The sequence below is a fragment of the Verticillium nonalfalfae genome (genome assembly GCF_003724135.2).
Source record: "Verticillium nonalfalfae strain VnAa140/NRRL 66861 chromosome Unknown scaffold_21, whole genome shotgun sequence".
Lineage (NCBI taxonomy): Eukaryota > Fungi > Ascomycota > Sordariomycetes > Glomerellales > Plectosphaerellaceae > Verticillium > Verticillium nonalfalfae.
Window position 1 is genome coordinate 145,255 of NW_021167246.1, and position 12,669 is coordinate 157,923.

The 12,669-nt window shown below is 60.1% G+C and overlaps 6 protein-coding genes across 6 annotated transcripts; 3 read left to right on the forward strand and 3 right to left on the reverse strand.

Moving 5' to 3' along the window:
- Nucleotides 1-1,395: 1,395 nt before the first annotated feature.
- GPA1 (guanine nucleotide-binding protein subunit alpha) lies at nt 1,396-2,627 on the forward strand (the record flags this gene model as incomplete). Its single annotated transcript, XM_028637975.1, has 4 exons — nt 1,396-1,513; nt 1,572-1,914; nt 1,967-2,523; nt 2,584-2,627. 4 exons carry the CDS (start codon nt 1,396-1,398, stop codon nt 2,625-2,627), a joined length of 1,062 nt encoding a protein of 353 aa, XP_028497126.1.
- A 1,092-nt stretch (nt 2,628-3,719) lies between these two features.
- On the reverse strand, nt 3,720-5,163 carry D7B24_003789 (uncharacterized protein; the record flags this gene model as incomplete). Its single annotated transcript, XM_028637976.1, has 2 exons — nt 3,720-4,156; nt 4,284-5,163. The coding sequence occupies 2 exons, from the start codon at nt 5,161-5,163 to the stop codon at nt 3,720-3,722; spliced, it is 1,317 nt and encodes a 438-aa protein (XP_028497127.1).
- Nucleotides 5,164-6,329: 1,166 nt separating this feature from the next.
- Nucleotides 6,330-7,622, reverse strand: D7B24_003790 (uncharacterized protein; the record flags this gene model as incomplete). The annotated part of the gene is made up of 1 exon (XM_028637977.1): nt 6,330-7,622. The coding sequence occupies one exon, from the start codon at nt 7,620-7,622 to the stop codon at nt 6,330-6,332; it is 1,293 nt and encodes a 430-aa protein (XP_028497128.1).
- A 390-nt stretch (nt 7,623-8,012) lies between these two features.
- CWC21 (RNA-splicing factor) lies at nt 8,013-8,610 on the forward strand (the record flags this gene model as incomplete). Its single annotated transcript, XM_028637978.1, has 2 exons — nt 8,013-8,242; nt 8,310-8,610. 2 exons carry the CDS (start codon nt 8,013-8,015, stop codon nt 8,608-8,610), a joined length of 531 nt encoding a protein of 176 aa, XP_028497129.1.
- A 246-nt stretch (nt 8,611-8,856) lies between these two features.
- Nucleotides 8,857-9,540, reverse strand: D7B24_003792 (uncharacterized protein; the record flags this gene model as incomplete). Its single annotated transcript, XM_028637979.1, has 2 exons — nt 8,857-9,380; nt 9,468-9,540. 2 exons carry the CDS (start codon nt 9,538-9,540, stop codon nt 8,857-8,859), a joined length of 597 nt encoding a protein of 198 aa, XP_028497130.1.
- A 710-nt stretch (nt 9,541-10,250) lies between these two features.
- On the forward strand, nt 10,251-12,503 carry D7B24_003793 (uncharacterized protein; the record flags this gene model as incomplete). Its single annotated transcript, XM_028637980.1, has 2 exons — nt 10,251-10,417; nt 10,493-12,503. The coding sequence occupies 2 exons, from the start codon at nt 10,251-10,253 to the stop codon at nt 12,501-12,503; spliced, it is 2,178 nt and encodes a 725-aa protein (XP_028497131.1).
- Nucleotides 12,504-12,669: the final 166 nt, after the last annotated feature.

The window sequence follows — 12,669 nt, forward strand, 5'->3', positions numbered from 1 at the left end:
ACCCAGAGATTCAGTCAGCGTCAGCGAAGAGGTGATTGCCGTTCCGAGGTCGCGGGTTCTCACCTGGAGCATTTTTGGGCGAAGATCCATCAGGAGTGTACATGGTAAGGTACTCAGGACTCCATCACAAAACCACCACCCACAGACCACGGACGACGATGGCTGGGGTCCGTGATCTGGATGGCGCGAGGAAATTTTACATTAGTCAGGGCGGCGGGCAGGGACGACCGGGGCGGCGAGGCGAGGCGAGGCAAGCAAGAGGTAGCTTGGGTAGTTCCTTCCTCACTTCAAAGACATCGTCGACCTAGCCCGTCTGCGCCCTGTGACTGGACGGCGCAGTGTCCCCACCTGCGACACCAGTGCATTCGGGGTGGGCGCCCCGCCGGGGGAGCGACAGGTCCAGTGTCACTTGTTTAGCATCTTCGCACTGTTACTCCCAGCAACCACTGGGTGCTCTGTGGGCCACCCACACCTGATGCCTTGCTGATGCCTTCCAGCATGTAGTGGAGTGGTCGGGGCGCCCTTGTCGCTGATGGTCCCTTGAGTCTGTCCCCTACTCTGGCATTCGAACGATGCCCACAGATCCGCTCCCATACTGTGTACCTGCAGCCCCGTACCACCCGAAACCGCACTGGCGTCTGGCTTATTGTCACCCACACACCCCCGGCCACGGCCTTCTCTCGTCTCCCAGGCCCATCCCATCTCATCCCATCCCCGTCCATGTCCCTCCCCCCCCCCCCTGGCCGCCAGACCTTGTCCCTCTCCACCCGCATTAAACGCACCTCCCGAGCCAAACCAAACCAAAGCCCCTTCCTCTTTTCCCCCTTCTCCCCCAATCTCGAAGACCCGTCGCAACCATCCATCTCTCACCACGCCGACGATCGGTTTTGTTGCCGTCTCTCGTTCCTTTTTTGCTTCACTCCCATTGCCATCGTCAACTGACTGGTGCACAACGACTGTAGGATTGGTGAGTTCTGCCCTGTGCCGCGCTGTTCCCGTGCAATTCTTGTCGTGATCCATTTCCCGGCGGCTGTCTCCTTGGCCGTCTCCTCGTCTGGCCTCCCGAGCCACCAACCTCGAACTCGACACGACCCTCGACACCCGCCTACCCTCATGATCTACCGAACTCGTCACGACTCTCGGGCCAACACGCCACGTCGGATGGGAAGTCATACACTGGTCGATGAACAACACGGGCCGAAGGTGCACGACACATCACGAGGCGCGCCTTGGCATAGCAATCTATTTTGCTCGCGAAGAAGCGTGGGCTAATCAAACATTCTTCATCAGCAGGTCAACATTTGTACCCAAGTCTCGCCAATCAGCAGTCACACCAACCTTCGAACTGTCCCATTATAATACACCACATAGTCAGCACCAGGAAACTCCGGCACCATGGGTTGTGGAATGAGTACGGAGGAGAAGGAGGGCAAGGCCCGGAACGAGGAGATTGAGAACCAACTCAAGAGGGATAAGATGATGCAGCGCAACGAGATCAAGATGCTTCTTCTAGGTATGTTCAGCAACGCGATGGCTGTCATCTCTCGGCATTCAAACTAACGCGTCTACAGGTGCTGGTGAATCTGGAAAGTCCACGATCCTCAAGCAGATGAAGCTCATCCATGAGGGAGGCTACTCGCGCGACGAGCGCGAGTCGTTCAAGGAAATCATCTTCAGCAACACGGTCCAGTCGATGCGTGTCATCCTCGAGGCCATGGAGTCGCTCGAGCTTCCGCTTGAGGACCAGCGCATGGAGTACCACGTCCAGACCATCTTCATGCAGCCGGCTCAGATTGAGGGCGATGTCCTGCCCCCCGAGGTCGGCAGCGCCATCGAGGCGCTGTGGAAGGACCGCGGTGTCCAGGAGTGCTTCAAGCGCTCCAGGGAGTACCAGCTCAACGATTCGGCGAGATAGTGAGTTATCTGCGCACGGCTCGAAAGTGCATCCGTTGCTAACAGACGCCAGCTACTTCGATAACATTGCCCGGATCGCCGCCCCTGATTACATGCCCAACGACCAAGATGTCCTGCGATCGCGTGTCAAGACGACTGGTATTACGGAGACCACGTTCATCATTGGCGATCTGACCTACAGGATGTTCGATGTCGGTGGCCAGCGATCAGAGCGAAAGAAGTGGATTCACTGCTTCGAGAACGTCACCACAATCCTCTTCCTCGTCGCCATTTCCGAATACGACCAGCTGCTTTTCGAAGATGAGACGGTCAACCGTATGCAAGAGGCGTTGACGCTGTTTGACTCGATTTGCAACTCAAGGTGGTTCATCAAGACGTCTATCATCCTCTTCCTGAACAAGATCGATCGTTTCAAGGAGAAGTTGCCCGTCAGCCCCATGAAGAACTATTTCCCCGACTACGAGGGTGGCGACGACTACGCCGCGGCGTGCGACTACATTCTCAACCGTTTCGTCAGCCTGAACCAGCATGAGACCAAGCAGATCTACACGCACTTCACCTGCGCGACGGACACGACGCAAATCCGCTTCGTCATGGCGGCCGTCAATGGTGAGTCCCAGCCAGCTTGGGCTTGATGCAACACTACAGAAGCTAACTCTATCCGCGCAGATATCATCATCCAGGAGAACCTCCGTCTTTGCGGCCTGATTTGAGTGCAATGTTTTTTTTTACTTCTCAGCAAATACCCTTTACTTCGTAATGGCATGGCTCCGGCTAGACATTGTCGCGGGAGTTGGCTCATGAATTCAACCCGCTCCCGACGACGCACACGGCAACCCGACGGTTTTCTAGGATTCCCTTTTTATTTTTTCACGTACGCCATGTCGCGTTTTTCCTGTCGCCCACACCAGCCTCCTCAGACGCCCACAGCCTTCGCCGTCACGCCCCCAACCCATTACCTCCACTGCATTGCTTTGGCGTGGGCAGTATGTCAGGCTTCGGGGTGTCTTGCATCGAATATCTTGACAGAAGATTTCGAAGGCGGTATTCGTGTGGTGGTCTGTATCAAAAAGAACAAGGGGCAACGACCCCAACGAGCGACAAGGCGAGAGGAAGGGGAGGAACAGGGTGGAGAAAGCAGGCTGGAATTCTAAGCGATTGATGGATGGATAGCAGATGGTGAACTAGGGAGCGGAGGAATCGATGACCCTGAACGCATGTCCGAGAGGAGTGACGCGGTGGGACGGAGGGTGGTTCAATATTTCTGTTTAATTATGAAAGTCCAATTTCCTAACATCCACGCCGCGCTCGTGTGACTTGCCATCTACACCCAAGAAGACCGGTCCGATCGGGCGGACATATGCTCGCCACATGCCCGGCTGACTTGATGTCACCCGAGTCGCGTTGTTAGCGACGTCGGGAACATGCTCGATAAGAGTTGGACGCGTGCCTCGTAAAATGGTCGCCAGTTCTGGATGTAAATAGCCTGGGAGGCGCAACGGAACACTAGTAGAGCAACGACGTGTAGGATGTACGACTTGAAGGTTCACTGATACATAAACACTTTTCGCTCCTCGTTCGTGCTGGTCCCACGGCCGCTGGTGGACTGACACGCAGAAAATCACGGCGAGATGCATGAACCGCTCGAGTCGACATCCGGCAGAACACCAGCCCTGGCTGTGGGGGCATGCATTGAACAATTTTCCAGGTGAAACAAAAACTACCACAGACGCAACGTCTACCGTCCCCCTCTTCCCCGGCCCGTTCTTCCCTTTTTTTCGTGTCTGCGAGGAGACGCGAGAAGCTTACTCCCCCTCCTCCACCTCCCGCATGCCCTGCCCGTGGTCGCCCTCGGGACCCTGCTCATGCTGCTGTTGCTGCTGCTGCTGCTCGTGGGCCTGCTGCGCCTGCAGGAAGTCGCTGTACTCGGCCGTCGCGAGCGCGAGCTGCCGCGCCGCGGCGTCGATGCGGAACTGGTAGCGCACGTGGGGGTCGTCGGCGCGGGCCTCGAGGACGTGCCGGTCGAGGATGCTGCGGACGTACTGGTCCAGGCCGCCGGGAGCAAAGTTGGGGCCGAGCTGCTGCTGTTGTTGTTGCTGCTGCTGCTGGAGGTGCTGGGGCGGCGGCGGCGGCGGCGCGGGCAGGCCTGGAGGCACAGGGCCGGCGAGGCCTGTGAAGACGGGGACGGAGTGCTGGAGCTGGATGGCGGGAATGTGCTGGTGCTGTTGGGGGAGGTTTGTTTCTGTGCCGCGTGCCCGGTCAGCAACGAAGAAGGTTTGGGGGGCGGGAGCATGGAAGACTTGTGGTCTCTGGAAAAGTGAAGCATCATGTGAAAACGTGCAACAAGAAGAACAGGAGGAGCAACGTACCGTGGAAGGAACAACGCGAGCCGCTGGCGTTGAACCAGCAGTTGGCGCAGCTGCCGCACATCTGGCCGCTGACGACGATGCAGCCGTTCCAGGGGCCGTAGCCCTTGTGGCAGCTCTTGCACTGGCTGTGCGCCTCCTGGCCCGAGACGTGGGCGAGCAGGGCCTCGACGTTGCTGCGGCGCTTGAGGTTGAGGCCCTGGTCCTGGCGGCGCTGGACGGCGAGGCGAACGCCCGTGTTGTCGGCGAGACGCTTGGCCAGGGCGCTGTCTATGAGGAGGGCCGGATAGCCGCTCTCCTTGGAGAGGTCGATGGCGGTCCGTGGTGGGCCGGCGTCCATGGGGGCTTCCATGGCGAAATTTTGCGGAGGCGGCGGCGGGGCCTGGTGGTGTTGTTGTTGCTGATGCTGGGAGTGCGGCGGCTGCTGTTGCTGCTGCTGCTGCTGATGGGCTCCGGGCCCGGGAACGAGGCCTTGGAGGGCGGAGTGTATGGCTTCTGCTTGTTGTTGGGCGGCTTGGCTTGGGCCGTTGGGGAGAAGGCCGTGGGCGGCGGAGGAGAGGTCAAAGTGTGGTTGGTGTTCGTGTTGGTGTTGCTGCTGCTGCTGGGAAGGAGCGCCTGGGTGGTGGTGGTTCGGATGACCGTGGTGATCCTCGTCTACGACGTCGTCGTGCTCGCCGTCTTCGTCTTGGTCTGGGAGGTGTTCAGTTTTGGCAATGACGGAGTGACGGTCTTCCTCATCATCGTCACGAAGCTGGGCGTCTATGTGGTCGGCCGTGACGGAGGACTGGCGATGGCCTCGTCCGCGACCGCCGGCAATGGGAGGCTTGGTGACCTTGTTCGGGCGACCGCGCGGTCGTCCGATGGCACCGCCTCTACCGGACATGGAAGGGTTCTCTAGGTCGGGCGGGATGCTTTCGCGACGACACGGATGAGACGTGATGTTTGGCGATGCTGAGCAGCTGATAACAGCTGGTGGGTGAACAGGCTTGAATTGAGGGAGAGGAGCGCCAGTGTGTGCGAAGGCGTCGGGGATTTCCCACCACCCACGACTGGTGGCCAAATGCGGTTAGCGTCGTTGGCAGTGCCGCTTCGTCTGAGGGCATGTACAAGTTGGCCACCTCCTCTCCTCTGTCTCCGTTCCTTATCTTCAAATTCATCTGAACAAAATGGTGAGGAAACGTGTGATCATTTCGAAAATTGACAGGCAAGCTCTGTCATGAGCCAGCCGGGTGTACGCGCGGAAGTCTCAGAGCTGATCGAATATAGCAGCAGACCTCGACACTTGTGTGAAGCCATGGTCATGACAGTTGTACACGGCATCAGTGACAGGCCAACAACAAGCTTGTCATTGGCGCGGTGCACGCCAGACTCGACCCGAAGAATGAACGTGCACTGATGGTGCTGTTATCATCCCAGTATTTGTGCCAAATCTTTGACTGATTTGGCTGCTCTCCAGTCGGCATCGGGATGATCATTTGCCTTGACAAACACCCATTTATGCAGTCATTGTACCAAAGACGACTGTAACCTTGCTGTCTAGAGTCTCGAGAGAATACTGCACGCTTTTCTCTGCATTTGGAAGCAGCATAGTTCCGTTTCAGATCACGGGAGCCGACAAGGAAAATATGGCTTCAGGAGGCATCATTGGGTATGAACACCATGAACACATTCAAAAGGAGACTCACCAAATATCAGTCAGCTAGAAAGGTAATCCTGGCCCTGATAAATTGTTTCAGAGCAACGCTTCAGCCTGAGGAACCCTTCCCATCCGTCTGGTCTATAGTCCCGCCGGTTGCCCAGCGCCGCGCGATACTGGATGTCACTATCACTAGGCCAGACGGAGTCGTGGGCGTGAACAACGTTCTTCCCTGTGTACTATGATAAGACAAATGCGTTTGCCGATTTCGGGTCCGAGGCTAGTGAGGTTCCTTACATAGCATTAGTGATCTCTTCATTGTACGGATCGTGCACCTCGCGTCTACTCATGCAGAACCTATCCCGTGCTTGAGCCTCTCTTTTCGATCATGTGCGTCATTGAACCTGCAGGCTCTACTGCTGCGGAGACTCCCACACGTCGCCCCCTCCTTCCGACGCCGTCATGTCCCTCCACCGCTGCATAAACTCCCGCAGGCCCCCCTCGCCGGCCGTGCTCGCGTCGACAACCTCCTTCGGCAGCTTGTGCGCCGAGTACTGCGCCGAGCTAAAGTTGGCCGACGATGGGTTATCCCGCTCCATGAGCCGCAGCTCCGGCACGAGCTCGTCGGCCTCGTCCTCGTCCTCTGTCGTGGCGTCCTCGTCGTCGGCGCCGGCGCCCACGTCCTCGCGAAACTCGTGCGGGCTGACGACGGAGCCGAGAATGGGCCGCGGCACGTCAAACGTCAGCAGCTCGCCCCAGTCGAACAGCAGGCTGTCGGTGCGGGCGGCCCAGGGGTTGACGTCGATGAGGCGCACGCGGCCGAGGCCGTCGCGCGCGTCGCTGTCCTCGGGCACGTAGACGTCAAAGACGAAGCAGCCGTCGGGGAAGGTGAGCTGGAGCTTGTCGTCGAAGAAGCTGCGCACCTTGCTGACGAGGGCGGGCCGCAGCGCCTCGAGAAAGGGGTAGTGGTTCTGGTCGCGCGAGCAGAGGCCGATGAGGATGCGGTGCTTGACGAAGCAGCGGAACTCGAGGGCCGGGTGCGGGCTGAAGAAGGGGCGCAGGACGAGGACGGGCTGGAAGGGACGCGACTGGGACGAGGTCGAGGGGGATGTGTCGACCGTGTCGTCAAAGGCGTGCTCGAGGTCGTGGCTGACGAAGCTCGAGCTCTTGAGGAGGAGGTAAATGTCGTTGGGTGACGTCGACTTGAGGGTGTTTTGGTGTGGTGAGATCCAGGCGGCGTCTTTGGGGGATGACCAGTTCAGCTTGGGCACGACGGCGCCGCCGAGTTCGCGGATCTTGTCCTTGATCTCTTGGTGGATCTCGGGGAAGCGTTCGTTTGGTGGGCGCGTGTCGGCCTCTGGCTCATCGTCGTCGGAGTCGGAGTCGGAGTCTGGTGCTTGGCGGGTGGAAGCACCGCTCGAAGCCCATTCTTCTTCGTCTGGCCTGTCGTCTTGCTGCGTCTCATCGTCGTCGGCGAGGATAATGCCGTCTTCGCCAATGTACTTGACAAAGTCGGGGGTGAGCTTGATGATCCGTGACTTGAGAGCAGATGTCCGGTATCTGGGGAACCAGCTATCATAAGAGCAGTTCAGGATGTGATCCCTCGTCAGGGGCGGAAAGGCGATTTCTGGGACATCGGATGCTGTCGCATTGGGGTTTGCATGCGACTCCGAGAGCCCCGCGGCGACTGCTTCGAGAGACGGCATGGTAGGGGTATCTCAAGAAGTCAAAAAGCAAAAATAGAATAAAAAAAATTCAGATAGGAGACTAAAATGCTCTGGACCCTCAATTCTCTCTCCGGAGAACCTCGACTTTTAATCAGGGCAAGTCGTCAGCAATTGATCCTTCACTGACTCACAAGAAAGATGTCGAGGAATCTCAGAGTCACTGGTGCATCTGCAGATGCCCCGCCACCCGTCACTTTTCTGCCGCGGCCGCCCACGTTCGCCCCCCTGGCAAACACGCTGACCGCCTACCGTACGCATCCGTTATCTTATCGGTCTGCATTGTCGGTCCTCAACCACCCATGACGGCCAACGTCGCCGTTTCTCCATTCTACGGACCACGACCGCTCAAAGCACAGCCCATCACGCATCATGTCCGACAACGTGGGCCTCTCGACGCCCCGAGGCAGCGGCACCTCCGGCTACGTCCAGCGCAACCTCGCGCACGTGCGCCCGCGCGACAACGCGGCGCCCTACCCCAAGGACCTCGACTCGCTCCGCCACCGGCAGCGCCAGCCCGACAAGGAGATTCTCGAGCACGACCGCAAGCGCGAGGTCGAGGTCAAAGTGTTCGACCTGCGCGATCAGCTCGAGGAAGAAGAGTAGGCCCCCAAATGGCCTCACGGCGACTTGTTGTTGAGATGGGCCCGCTGACAGCAGAGACAACAGGGTCGACGAAGAAGAGATTGACAAGCGATGCGACGCGCTGAGGCAGAAACTGCTCGCCGAGATGGAGAGCAAGAAGAATGGCCGCGGCGGTGGCGGCGGCGGGCCGATCCGCAAGGGGTTCAAGAGCCACCAGGTGCACGAGATGGCGGATGCCAAGATCAAGGAGAGCGAGAGGCTGCGCAACGCGCTCAAGATCAGCAAGGACTACGAGGAAGGGAGCCACTGGAGGCGGCAGGAGGACAGGCTGCGCACTGCGCTGGACGATGACGTCAAGAGGGAGCCCGAGGCCAAGAGGGATTGAGAGCCAAGGTGAAAAGAAGCTGGCGGAAGGGAGGATTGCATGGCGGGGGCGTTCTGGGCGTTCAAGTCCCCATGTTCATTATGTTTACGCTCAAAGGGCCTTTCTGGACAAAAAGGCGGGTATGAAGAGCGGGATATGCTTCTCTAAGATGTTGTACATGTTGTACGTGTTGTACATGTTATACACTTGTGCGGTTTGTACACATGTGTTGTGGTACAATCGTGTTGATGATGATGTCGGCAGAATTCACCTCTTCCGCGTAGACCCTGGCGTCCACGCCTCTGGCTGCCACCCTTCTCCGGCTCCTCTCGCCTTCTTCCAAGGGTCCTGCTCGGGCTTCTTCTCCTCCGGTGCCGCCGCCGCAGCAGCCTGCGTTGTTCCCGTCGGCGCCCTCGCGGCATCCTCCCTCGCGTCATTGACCGCGACGCGCTCGGGCGCAATCGGCTGCGTCTTGGCCGTGTCGAGCGCCGGCACGGGCTGGCCCATGTCGCGGCCGGGAGCGTCCATGACCCTGGGCTTCGCCTCCCAGCGCGCGTCGGCCTGGGCGGCGAGCGTCTTCATCCTCTCCTGGCGGAACTCGTCGTTGGACTGCTCCTCGATGGACGGCGGGTGCTCGCGGGTGTAGCGCAGCCACTGGTGCCAGAGGGGCGAGACGTTGACTTCGGAGTAGTGGGTCGAGCGCGGGGGCTTGACGATGCGGCGGAAGCGGCCGGGGCCGTCGCCGCGTTGTTCGCGAAACTCCCAAAAGGTGTTGCCCTTGAGGTCGCGGCCTGGACGGGGTCAGGAGACAAACTTTGGTTGGGGGCGTTGGCAGGTGGGTGTGGGACGCAGCATGTGGACGGAGCATGGAAACGTACCGATGAGGAATTGCTTGCGCCACGGGAGACGCAGCATCTTCCACCTGTACCATGTCTGGACTAATGAAGACATGACGGACCTAATTTTTTTTTTCTGGTCAAGGGAATTGTCGAGCTGAGTCGAGGTTGCGGCAGAGAGGATGGCTTGACAAGTGATGAGGTCAAGCTCGCGGCAGAGCGAATCGCACCGCCACCAGCCTTGCGACACCAGCCACTAGCCACCAGCCAGCCGCCGCCACCCCGCACACGTCACTGCCCACCACTCGAGGTACCTTGTTCAGGTACCTGCCTTGTTAGTACAGACCTCACAGGAAACGCGGCCCAGCCGGCTGTCCTCTCGTCATGGTCCAGGTTTCTTCGCTGCGGCCTCATCACTCACCTTCCAGAAACCCTGGGCATAAACATCAAATCTCCCACCCACAACCCCATCCTACGAGGTCCGTTGATCTCGCCAAGGCTTGCCACGACGCCGGCAGTCTCATCGCGCCACACATTCATCACTGGCATCATTCGCCCTATCGACACTATTGATACCCAACAAGCCGTCAGCCTGTCGCATCATCAGTGACGGCAATTGCTCTCCCTCACATTCCGATCCTCCCTGAGGCCCCCGCCTTCGACGTCCAACATTGTCCTTTTTTTTTTTTTTGCCTGTCGAAACCCGACGAATCTTCTGCGAGACGCGCCATCTATCGATCAATTCTACGACCACACACTTTCAACGACACTTCCAACGCAAGCCCAGACAAGAAGCGAAAAAAGGGAATCAGTGCAGCCCACGAAATGGCATCTGTATCGTCGTTGGACAAGGACCTGCGCAAATTGCGCCTCGACAGATACACACCAGCTGCCGCCAATGAAGTCAAGTCATGGATTGAATCTACGCTCGGCGAGAGGCTCGCACCCGGGGACCTCCTCGAGAGCCTCAAGGATGGTGTGGCTCTCTGCAAGTACGAATGCCCCTCCATGTTACTCTGCATCGAGAGCTAAACCCTCATACTAATCAAAACTTCCTCCCAAAATAGGCTCGTCAATCTCGCATTGCCCCCGCCAGGCATCAAGTTCAAGCAGTCCGCCATGCCGTTCGTCCAAATGGAGAACATCTCCCACTTTCTGCGCGCCTGCAAGTCTCCGCCACTCAACCTTCAGGAACACGACGTCTTCCTGACCGTCGACCTCTACGAACAAAAGGACCCCGCCCAGGTCCTGCAGTGCATCAGCGCCTTCAGCCGTGCCGCCCACGGCGCCAACCCCGCCAGGTTCCCCTCGGCCGTCGGTGGCCCCAAGCGCAGTAGCGTTCTGAGCCCCCAGAGCACAGGTCCGAACTCGCCAGCGCTGCCGGCCCGCAACAGAGGCCTCTCGACGGCGAGCAATGGCTCGTCCGCCTTTGGCGCCGGCCAGCAGCAGCGGCCCGCCCTGTCGTCGCACAAGACGGGTGATTCGGGCTCTGGCCGCTGGAGCCCCACCAAGAGCAGCCCCACGAAGCCCACATCTCCCGTTAGCAGCTGGAGCCGCAAGGAGCACGAGGGTGCGACCTCGCCGGCATGGAACATTGCGCAGTACGGCTATCTCGGCGGCGCCAGCCAGGGCAACCTCGGCATCTCGTTCGGTGGACGCAGACAGATCACGACCGCCGGCCCCTCCGTGCCCAGCTTTGCCGAGAAGCAGCGTCTGCGACGGGAGCGCGAGGCTGAGGAGGAGCAGCAGCGGCTGCAGGCCGAGGAGGAGCACAGGCGGCGCCAGGCCGAGCGCGAGGCTGAGGAGGAGCAAGCGCGCCTCGACGAGGAGCGCAGGTGGGAGGAGCAGACGCAGCTGCAGCGGGAGGTGTCGCGGCGCAAGGCCGAGGAAGAGAAGCGCAAGTGGGAGGAGGAGGAGCGGCAGTGGAAGATGACCGAGGAGAAGCGCCGCAGGGAGGAGGAGGAGGCCGAGGCGCGACTGGCGACGGAGAAGAACACCTCGCGGAGCAACAGCGACGCGCGGCTGCGCGGCCAGTTCCTCAGCCAATACAACGAGGAGCAGGCGCTCAAGCCGCAGAAGACAGGCAACGAGCGCATTGCCGAGCTCGAGCGTGAGCTTGAAAAGGCCCGCGAGCGCGAGAGGCAGTATGAGCAGGAGCGGCAGGGCCGCACTGGGCAGCAGCCGCGCGTCGTCGAGGATCCCAAGTCAAGGGCCCGGTCGAGGAGTCGGCCTGCAGAGGGGAGCCCGCCCATGCGCCAGGACTCGTGGTCTCGCGGCGAGCGCGAGGTCCTAAGGACGGCGTGGAACCAGTCGCAAGAACCGGGGCCCAGGCCGGTACCGGCGGCGCGGCCCATGGCAGCCTCGCCTACGCCCTTGGCCAAGTCGCCTCGCCCGCTGCCTGATATTGGCTCAGCCATGAACAACCAGCGAGGCGCCGTCTCGCCCCCGCCACCTACGCTCTCACCCCGTCCCCTGCCCGATCCCGCGGCATTCGCAGCACCCGCCAAGGCTAAGAGTCCGAAGCAGGAACACGCAGCCATTGCGCCGCCCCTGGTTGTCAAGAAAAACCATACGGGCAGCTCACGGCCGCTTCCCGACCCCGCGGCATACACTTCACCTTCCTCCTCATCCCAACCTCCGCCGCCACAGCAAAATCGCACGGATAAGTTCCTCGGCAGTAACCCAGCCCCGGAGCAGGCGGCCCCGATACAGACATACTCGCGCGAGCTCGGCGCCACGGCCGAGCAGGACGGCGAGGACCGACGGCGTGCGCAGAGCCAGGCCAAGACCAAGGCTGGCGGCTGGGCGTCCAAGTCACTCCTCGAGCGCGAGATGGAGATGGAGAGGCAGCGGCAGCGCGAGTGGGAGGAGGCGCAGGAGGAGACGGCCAAGGCCGTGCGGTCCGGCGACGGCGTTGACGGTATCGGAGGCGGTGTCGGCGGCCGCTGGGACGTCGGCCAGTGGTCCGGCTTCACGGGCGGCGACAGCCAGAACAAGGGCGGTCAGGGCATCGGCGCCGGCCGGCGGCAGATCGTGGGGCCCAGACCGCTGCCGGGGGGGAGCAGACGAGGGACCTAAGGGTGTGGGGATGCTTCGTCTTTTTACTCTCGGGGGTTTTCTGTAGATATGAATAATATTCACAAGTCAGTTTACGCATGCTTGGGTACGGCGAAGAAGGTTGATGATGATTATAGTTTACGCTGCGGGACCTATCTATCTAGGAAGCGAATGTCCTGGCTTCCCT